Source organism: Eleginops maclovinus, chromosome 9, assembly GCF_036324505.1.
Source record: "Eleginops maclovinus isolate JMC-PN-2008 ecotype Puerto Natales chromosome 9, JC_Emac_rtc_rv5, whole genome shotgun sequence".
Taxonomy (NCBI): domain Eukaryota; kingdom Metazoa; phylum Chordata; class Actinopteri; order Perciformes; family Eleginopidae; genus Eleginops; species Eleginops maclovinus.
The window spans coordinates 21,457,460-21,467,676 of record NC_086357.1 but is presented as its reverse complement, the minus strand read 5'-3'; the positions used below and the strand labels follow the sequence as shown (position 1 = coordinate 21,467,676).

The 10,217-nt window shown below is 40.3% G+C and overlaps 1 protein-coding gene across 1 annotated transcript; it reads left to right on the top strand.

Annotated features, from left to right (window-relative positions):
- Nucleotides 1-3,817: 3,817 nt before the first annotated feature.
- tmem161a (transmembrane protein 161A) lies at nt 3,818-10,217 on the top strand. Its single transcript, XM_063891892.1, has 11 exons — nt 3,818-4,488; nt 4,886-4,989; nt 5,067-5,150; nt 5,387-5,478; nt 5,689-5,845; nt 6,522-6,737; nt 6,859-7,002; nt 7,108-7,221; nt 7,353-7,527; nt 7,633-7,729; nt 8,235-10,217. Exons 1-11 carry the CDS (start codon nt 4,486-4,488, stop codon nt 8,537-8,539), a joined length of 1,491 nt encoding a protein of 496 aa, XP_063747962.1. The 5' UTR covers nt 3,818-4,485; the 3' UTR covers nt 8,540-10,217.

The following is a 10,217-nucleotide window of genomic DNA, read 5'->3' as shown; positions in this document are numbered from 1 at the left end:
ATGCTGGATCATCCATGGAATCATCTATGCTACAAATACTCGGTGAAATAGAATTAGCAGCATGCATTAGGGTAATTACAGTATAAGAGTGCAGCGATTCATGTCGTCCAAATCCAGAATGTGTGTGACGACGAGCCAAAGTACCGGCTTAACACACAGCAGAGTCAGGCCGAGCTAATTATCTTCTGCTTGGCTCTGGACCTGGAAAACAGATGAGCCAGATGTAGTGAGTCAATATGCAGATATGAAGCTCATATGCACATCTTAATTTCTGTGTATTTTTCTAAACCCATAGCCCTGGTTTTATCGTGGGCCATTACAGGAGGAGCAAGGTCTGTATCTGCACCTGTGATAAAAGATGGCTTTTTAAATCTCAAACTATAACTCCCTAGGTATTTTAAATATTCTTGTTGTGAGATAAACCGGCCTTTCTCACTGGAAACAATGTGAAATGCAACATATTAAACAAAATAAATGCTGGCTCAATCCATTTGGATAAAGAGTCCTATTGTGTATAATGAAAGTAGTCATCGTTAGAGCCAGTTGTCTAAATATCCGCTGTAAAAATAAATAGGCCTAATATATACACGACACTAAGCTACATCATACAATGGGGTTTTTGTCCTTTTCTTACAGTAGAAAGTTGGACTCCAAATTAAAACCAATATGCTGTATAAAAGGTTCTTATTCTACCGGAATCAATAAGTCATGTGATGCATTTACTTGCCTCATGAAACATGCTCCATGTCTAATTAAAAGGCCTGCATTCGTCTGGCAACGTCTTTGCCTTGACTGTACACAGCAAAGACATTTAGGAGTTGAAGGATGGTGTATTCCTAGTACACACTAGTTCGCTCTCTTTCTTGAGATATACAGTAAATGTATGTCTTTGTAATTAACAGTCATGAGACTCACTACAAAATAAATCCCTGTGACAAAGCAGATCTGGCCCTCCATCGTTGGTTCCCACAGCATTCCCCGCTCAATGCAGCATTTAGGAAAAGAGACAAAAAGGAAAAGAGCGGGGAAAATGAAGGGAGACGGTAAGGAGGAAAAAAACATGGTGGTGGTGGCTGTGGGAGTTTCCTTTTGACGGGGCACCATTGCAACATTTGCATATATTCAAATCAGCCGATGAATACCGTGCATGGGGGCAAACAAAGACGAGCCAATGGGAGGGCCGCAACCCTACTGCGGGCTCCGAAACAGCCGCCGGTATCCCAGCAGCACCCTGGGAGAGACACAGGGAAGTGGTGTGGGAACCGAGAGGCCCCCCGAGCTGACTAGAGGGAGGGGAGCCACTTGTAGCCCGTGGTGAATTTGCATTTTATTTGTGTCCATTTTCCTCAGTAATTTCTGCCCCGCCACTTCAGCCACAGATGGCTAACATGGAAGAAGGATTAGCATTTGTGTCAAAGATGATGATTATGGAAGTCTTTTTCCACCCAGACAGAGACATTTCTTCTCAGAGTGTGACTGACAGTTTAATGCCAGGGATGTTGGAAGAATGTACAGAATATTTATCTTATTTTCCTATATTTTTCCTGCTGTCAGATGTTGATAAGAAAAAAGGGTACATGTTAGTCGATGTTATGGCACTGAATGAAACATGCATCTTTATGTTGCACTGTCCGTATGAAAAGAGGTCATAATAATCTCAAACGCTCTGGTTGGTCACATCATACGTTTCATCTTCAGCATCAACAGGAGATGGAGAAACAAGCCACTTCTTTTATGAGTATGCAGAAATGTAATCGTAATTAAAATGTCATCGCTCCGTTTCCTCCTTTTCAAAATGGCAAATACTAATGGCCTCAGGGTATAGGCTGGAGTTTGATAAGCAAGACTCATAAGGATCAAAACACAACACAGAGTTTGATATTGAGCTGAACAACTAATTTCATGTGATTTATGTTTACAGAACCTGCCCGTTGGTGCATGCCTGCCCACCTGAGATGCTGTTGCTTTATCGCACAAAGCTCCATTTGATCAAATTCACAGCTCTCATTGAAACGTCATGCTCTTGTGCGCAAATTCACGCGGCAAAGGATCAGACACATCTTCAGCAGAAGGGGTGGCACCAATTACCAGAAAGAGGGAATTCAATCAACTTGTGCAGACCACCCAAATAACATGAACACACATGCTAAACACAGATTTGAATGTGGTGAATGGTTTTGGTAAAAGATCTTTGGGAGGGCGTGCGACTGGAAACCCTCTGCACTGTTTGAGGCACAGCGGCCTCCGCTTTACAGAGGATGAGCTGACATTATAATGCATGTACAGACCAGCGTGTGTGTGGACAATCATTCTCATCCAGAGCATGCCACAGAGGATGCATCAGTGCACCAAGAGCTGTTGTCCCTTTACCACAATATTCCCTTAACACCTCATGGTTTATAATAGTTTGTGGTTTAGAGATCAGATGACATAATAAAGCAAACACATGGCAAAGATACAAACATTTTCCAATAGTAAAGGTGCAAGTAATAAAGACTTTTTCCTTATCTTTATTCACCAAAATAGAAAATGAATACTTATTACATGAACCCCCGCCTTCCTCTTTCCCCCTCCCTGGTGACTGTGTTTGAAGCCAAAGTAGAGAGTAAGACGAGCATATCTGAGACTTTAAGCTCCACTATTTGCATAGTGTTTGTTTTCGTCCAATGAAATGTTAAGATACATGATGGTGCAAGCATCAAACATGGAGATTATTATTAGGCGGATCTAACGGAGGTGTTTTATAGGCAGGAAAAACTCACTAGAGACTGAATTTGTATGATTTATATTTGAATTTGTGAATGTGAATAATTGCATTTCTACTGGATCGTAAAAGGCAAAATTTGAAATTATATATTTGGAAAACTGTATTTGATCCTTGCTGAATATTCAAATCCCCATACACTTTATACTATCTTGCAGTTACATTAAAGCAAAGGAAACTACAAGATGTTTTCTTGTTTTTGTCAAAATGTATTTAATCTGGTATACAAACTATCACAATGTACACAGACTAGAGTCCTGTGAAGCTACACTCAATTGTCAGTATTGAGAGAGTTGAATTTTTAGCAAGGATCAAACACACTTTCATTTAAAGTCCTTGGTGAATTTATATACGTTGTTCCTTATACTTATATACATATTTTTTTCTAGATGAAACAAGCTAATTAAATGTACAGAAAAGAACTGTCACTCTTTATTAGCAATTTGAACATTCATTCATACCTGGGAGAAAAGGTATAGCATTCATTATTTAATATTCAATAGAATGAGCATAACATTTGAAGTAGTCATTGGTTAGAGGCCTAGAACTCAGTTTTCCCCAAAAGCCCCCTGGTGGGTAAATTTGACCTGAATGCTAGAAATCTAACAACATGAAAATGACACAGATTTGTGGAAAACAAAAGTCTACCATGTCAAAACTTACACTTGTGTACATGACATCCATTGTACTGTATCAAGGCTACATCCTTTACAGCATTAAATTCCCTTCCCCCTATTTGTGATTCCAGTTAAAGAAAAGTATCAGATCGGAGTTAAAGTCCCATTTGTAGTTATAATAAGCTTTGAACATTTTACCACTTTATCCTAGCAGTGTCCTGACATGAAGCAGAAATGTTTGCAGGGCATTTGTAACACGAGAAACACTCACCTGTTTGACCTGTTTGACCTGCATCACCTTCAAATCACGTCAATGGAGAACTGGGAACAAATATTTACTTCCGGGTTAAACCAAACATTAAGGTGCTTTTTTTTTTGAGAAGCCGAGGGCATGACCCGCCCCCCTCTGCCTCCGATTGTCTGGCTTAATATTGGCACAGGTCAAATAGACCGTGGATGCTATTCTTTACATTTATTTATCACTCGTTACAATACTGTGATAAATATATAGATGCATAGTGGGTTATTATAACAAGAAATAGGCCTATGTATCCCTAGTTTATATCTATGTTCAGAAACGTCCATTGAAATGGGGAGCGAAGTCAGTATGCAGGTAGTGGCTGTTGTCTCAAACTATTGTCATAGGTGAAACGAGCAGTATGGCAAAGGATTTTAAGGCAACTCATTTTAACAATAACTTTGATACGTAGCAGGAAATCAATCGCCGGTCCTACTAGTTAGAAATTGTATCTTTTCATCATTTCTCTATGTGAAGTATGCACACATCAATAAGAAATAACTGCAACAGTCAACTAAATATTTGCCATACAGTCTCACAGTTGCACTAAATGAATTCAAGAACTTTGAATTCCATCTCTGAGAGGGAGAAGTACGCGGCAGTAGAAGTTTCTGTTGCGCTATTATAAGTCTTCCAATTTACGAAGCCATCGGGGAGTACCTGAAGGCATCGCGCGACTCCACTACTACATCCGGGACATTCAGATTTTCACATGTCAGTTGGATCAGCTGTCAAGACTTTCCTGCATGTGAAGAAGCTACGGCAGCTATTCTGATTTACAACACGTATTTCTTTCATCAGAAGAGATGGTAAGTTGATCTCCACACAAGTATATCCACAGGGATGTAGTTAGTCTTTACAACCTGCTGTAAAATTCACCAGCGAACTGTTTTTGTTTGTATTTCTTACAATGAGAGCTAGTATGCTAATGCTAGCTAGCTAACGTTTGCTCCAGCAATGACAGGTGGTGAAGTTTAGCTAAATTTAGCACGATAGCCATTTGCTAACTTTCATTCATTTTGCAGGAGCTTTCAGCACATTCTTTATGGTTGTTAAACGTGGTTAAATAAGGTTACTGTTATCTTTTTTGAGCATATTATGTGACTAAGCCTCTTCTACAGGCTTGAACTCTCACTGTTTTTATGTCCAAAGATGGTAGTTTGAAAGTTGGATCTCCTGCTTAAACATGTGTGTTTGCTCTTACAGGCGCTGATGGGAATTCAGCTGGTGGTCAGCTTGCTGGCTGCCAGCATTATGCAGAGGATGGCTCCACATTACTCCTTTGCACGCTGGCTACTCTGCAATGGCAGGTATAATTACCCTTACAATCAGTTTATACACTAATAGGATGGGCACTATACAAACACATGCCTATTGTTCCTTTCAGTCTGTACCGGTTCAAACACCCGTCAGAAGGAGAGCTGTGTGCCCTGGCCGGAAAGCAGATGCCCAAACAGACCAGGAGAGACAGGTGGGAGTTGGGGGAGGGTCTGGTAATGTAGGAAAGACTAACAAACAAGTAATGCTGCCTAGAGGAAGAAATGCTTTGAAAACAAACAACTAATGCTTTCTCTAACAAAAGCCACATCATTTCACCTTTTATTTGTAAGTGCAGTGCTTTACTTTATAATAACAAATATTTATAAAAGACTGAGGTATTTTTTTACATTTTTTTTAACATAGTCATGTATTTTTTTTTATTTCTAGGAGACAAAATGGGGAGAGCAAGCCTCTCACTGTGCCCAAAGACATCGACCTTCACCTGGAGAAAGCTCCAATCAACGCACTTGACGCTCTTGGTAAAATAAACACTCCTTTATCTTTATCACAGTGACATTTAGCAAGTACAAACGCTGCCACAGCTCAGCTGTTACTGCTATGCATTTACAGTATTTCAGTGTTTTTCTCTCTGCATCATAAAATGTATGGAGATCATAGTTGAAACCGACTGGTATAGCACAAAATAATTGCTAAGTGTGCTTCTCTTTTTGTCTTGTTTCTACTTTCAGTGCTGCGATTTTTCCTGGAGTACCAGTGGCTGATAGACTTTGCAGTCTATGCATCAGGCGTCTTCATGTTCACTGAGTGTTACTACAGTTTTGTGGATGCCAGCAAAGAAGTCAACATCGGAGCCATCTGGTGTGTCCTGACTGTTCTCTTCAGTCTGTATCCTTCAACTGTAAAGTGAAACAGATAAATATGTATATTTCAATAAGGTTTGCTATTGCAAAACATTGGATCGAACGCACCTTTTGGCCACCTGTAGGAACCGACTGTTTTCAGCTGATTTGCCTTGACTGGCCGATCAGCCTCCTATATTTATTTCTTTGCTGGTCAAATTTACACGTGTTGCATTATGCACAGAATGTGCACGCCTCTCACCCATACAGCCACACACAAACTTATTGTAGAAGTTTTTCAACGTGAGTAAAGAGGACATAAAGCTTGCTTAATTCTTGGAGAAACAAATATAAAGCATGAGTTTTTCCCAAAAACAAGGAACTGTAACATGGTGTAGCTTTGAAATGATTTAAGTTACGTAATGGTCAATGTGTTATTATGAAAATGATCTTGAATGTCAAGAGATAGAAAAAGTACAAAAATGTTTCAATGTGCTCAATTATAATTTTTAGAAAGAAAGAAAATTGCTGAAGCTGCAGTTTATAACTTCTTACATGAACATTTAATACACTTGTTAAAGTGTCAAGACACATTTCAAAGTCCCAACTTCTTAGAAGTTATATAAAACACATTTTATATTTGATAGAAGTGGCCTTGTAGTCTTGAGCTGATTGAATGCTTCGTTTCCTCTTGTTGTTTTGACTTTAACCCAATCCATCAGAAAGACTCTTCACACTCTGATGAGCCACTACTTCAGCTCTGAGGAGGGTGGCGAGCGCTCTGTGTGTCTAGCCTTTGGCTTCCTGTCTCTGCTGGTGGCCATGCTGGTGCTGGTGGTCAGAGAGGACTACCTGGAGTTTGGTCTGGAGTCGGGATTCTCCAGCCTCTTCGACAACTTGGAAGTGTTCACCAGACAGCACGGCTACGCTGAGTGGTCGTAAGTATCTGTTCCAGGAAGCTGTGTTGATAGACATTGTACTGTACATCAAGAAACACCACGTTGGTTAAGCATTAACAGGCTTTACTTGATGTTTGGTTGTTGTTTTGACTCGTTTCAGAATCCCAGTGACTAAGCTGACAGTGAAGCTCGGTCTGGCCGGTATCTGTGCGTATATCGGTGCTCTGCTGGCCTTCCCAGGCCTGAGAATGGCTCAGACTCATCTCGATGCTGTACAGCTGAATGCCGGGCGACCACACATCCAGTGAGAACATAAGCATTTAATACAGCAACAAGCAATGTGCCCCATGTCTTACCAAAACATTAGCAGTGTTGATGCTCTGTTACATGTCGTTAATGTTTTCTGCAGGATTCTGCTGCACATGAGTTTCCTGTCTCCAGTCATTGTGTTGATTCTGTGGGTGAAGCCCATTGCAAGGGACTTCCTGGCCAATGCACCTCTGGGGAAAACCACTGTCACAATGTGAGTGAACATGCATATCTGCTTTATGTCCACTCAAACTAATCTCTCATAAAAACAGAGGCCACTAATGTAAGGTGTGTTCCATAGGGCTCATTTGACTTTTTCTGATCCTCATAATCTCCCACTTGCAGAGTTTCCAGTGAAACATTCGACAGCATGCGCTTGGGCATCATCGTGGCGCTGTGTCTGCTGCGGCTGGCAATGACTCGCTACCACATGCAGGCCTACCTCAATCTGGCTCAGAAGTGGGTGGAGCAGATGAAGAAGGAAGCGGGACGTATCGCTGCGATTGACATTCAGAGGAAGGTCAGATATTCAGACAATGAAGGGTTGAACTTTAGCTCCGAAACTTAAAATTCAGAAGTAACTGAATGTGAAAAGTAAACGGAGAATGCATGTTTTGTTTTCCAGGTGACTCGTATCTTTTGCTACCTGACTGTGATCACTCTCCAGTATCTGGTTCCTGTTTTTCTCATCCTCTTCTCTACACTTGCTCTCAAGTCACTAGGTAAGTAACATAACTCCACCATCAAAACTACCACCACCACATTGAAGAAGAAGCCACACTGGATCTTAATGTTCTACACTTTTCCCACAGATTCGAGTGTAGATTTATCGCAATTGTTCGCTCTCTTCTGGAGCGTTATATGAGACAATCGATACCAATCTAAAAACTAAATAAAGCCATTTCTGGACAAAGAATCCCCCTGCATTCACACGTTAGTTTTAGGAAGATTAAACATGATATAATATGTTAATTAGTGAGTTTTAGAGATGCTTGAATGTTTTGTAACATACTCACTGAACAAGCGCAGCTGTATAACCTCAATAGCTAACTATCTGCTAGCTGTGGTCCTCTGTTTACAGAACAGATATGAGAGTGGTAAAGCATAATACCCAGGATGAAGAACTATGTCTATAATCTCACATTAAGTTTAAATATTAAAAAACCTCAACCATCAGTGCAACATACATTTTCCTCCCTTACTGACTCATCTCTAATGGTTTTGTAGGGGGCTTCTCCTGGAGGGCCGATGTAGAGCAGACCCCCGGGGTGACGCCAGCGCTGATAATGCCCACAGTAGCCCCCGTGCTTCCAGGTGGTCTCGATGAAGATGAAGAGGGGATGGACGACATGGAGGAAGACGTACAGGCCACAGTTGCGCACCTGACAGAGGCCTTCACAGCGCTGAAATCCGTCCTAACTCCACTTTTCTTTAGAGGGTTCTTCGCCTTCCTGACGTGGTGGGTGGCTGCCTGTCAGGTCATCAGCTCTCTGTTCGGCATCTACTTCCACCAGTACCTTATGCAGAACTAACTGAGGGAGACGGGAGTGCCGTGACTCTGCATAGTTCTGCAGTGACAGCCCTGTCTGCAGGCATCCTGTGCAACGGCATATCCAAAGCTATGGGGACAATTGATTAAAACACACAACCACAGATAGAAAGCACCCTGTTTAATCAAGGTGTGTTGAGAAGAAGGGTAAGGAACACTGTCTGTTGCCAAAGTGGCTACCTTGTTGCCCTTGTGGCATTTTGTAACCAGCAGGGTACTGGTATTAATAACACAAATGTACAGAGAGCACTGGGGTCTGCATCACAAAGCAAGTTATACTTAGTCTGGCGGTCTTTGGTTTACCTAGGTTCACTGAGTCTACCATAAACAATCATTAGTAAGCGGATTCATAGACCTTGTTATCATCTGGCTCCGGTAGCTCTGTGTTTATTGATCAAGCTGCAGATGCGTTCATGTGAAAGAGAGTTTTTAATTACATGAAACATCAAAAGAACCATGAGAGGATTACTCAATGACACAGAGACACCCACAGGGAAATTAGACTTGTTTATTTATGTGGATACTCATTAGTTACTGTATTGCAACAGTAGCCATCCCAACGAAGAAATCCTAAGTAGAATAGGATAAGAAGTCAGGACGATTATATTTCTCAAACATGGCTATGAAGAAGTGTAAGAATGATGCTTTTTAAGATTTCAAAACATGTTAAGTTGTCTAGAGAAGTGGAGTGTTGTTGCTTTTGTTTCTAATCTTGCTTTATTATACAGACCCCCTGCACGATCATCTTGTACAATATTCAAGCGCAACTTTTCAGATGTTCCTATGCCAGTGTTACCTGAAGTGTTCTTTAAAGAACACAATTGAATGCTGCATTTACTATGTTTTAATTGTACCAGGGTTAGTAATAGTACTTAATCCCTGAGACTTTATTTTTGTGAGGGACAATTTGTCCCCCTAAGGAACCGATTTAAGAGTGCTAAATGTTTTTTTGTAATCTCTTCTCTGCTGTAACGGTTTGATTGCAAATACCTAGTAAAGCTTCTGATCCATCCTATTTAATGAGACGCAGCTAAGCGTAAATCCAAACTGTGGTTGTGGCTGTGAATCGGCCAAAAACTGAAGAGCTTTTGCTTTTATCTAAAACGTTTCTTCAGTAGTCCTAAGTGCCTGGGAGTTAGGGATTTTAAATCAATTTTAAAATCGCCTTTCTCCTTGATCTGAAGTATTTAGATATTTAGAATAAATTAACGGTCCCAACTCATTTCTGTTTTTCTCATTAATTTCAACCACTACACGATGGCAACATTTTTAGTTGCAGTGTCTTAATTAGATGCATTCATTTTGTTCTCTTTTTTTTTATTGCCAATCCATGTAATGTAGCTTAATTTAAACCAGTTTTGCATCAGTGGCTTTTATTTATTTATTTATAATACATTGCCTCGCATAACATTTTGTGTTTTTTAGAAATGATACAGATGATTTAAATCTGTTCATTCATGTATTCCATTTGCAATTACTCATTTTTGTGTGTTTTTTTTCTAGATAGTATATTTGAATGGAATGCTCTGAAATCAATATACTGTGAACTCCGTATGGAAATGTTGCTTTTTGAGATTTTCTGAATGCATGGTGTGCAAACTTTAGGCTGTAAGCTGAACGTTTTGTTAGTATGGCTCAATAAAAATCATTTATTATTTTCA

What these genes read in the sequence shown, in the direction of transcription:
- tmem161a (XM_063891892.1), top strand. An exon ending in CACGGCTACGCTGAGTGGTC is followed by an intron (nt 6,738 to 6,858) that starts GTAAGTATCTGT and finishes GACTCGTTTCAG; the next exon opens with AATCCCAGTGACTAAGCTGA. An exon ending in GCCGGGCGACCACACATCCA is followed by an intron (nt 7,003 to 7,107) that starts GTGAGAACATAA and finishes TGTTTTCTGCAG; the next exon opens with GATTCTGCTGCACATGAGTT.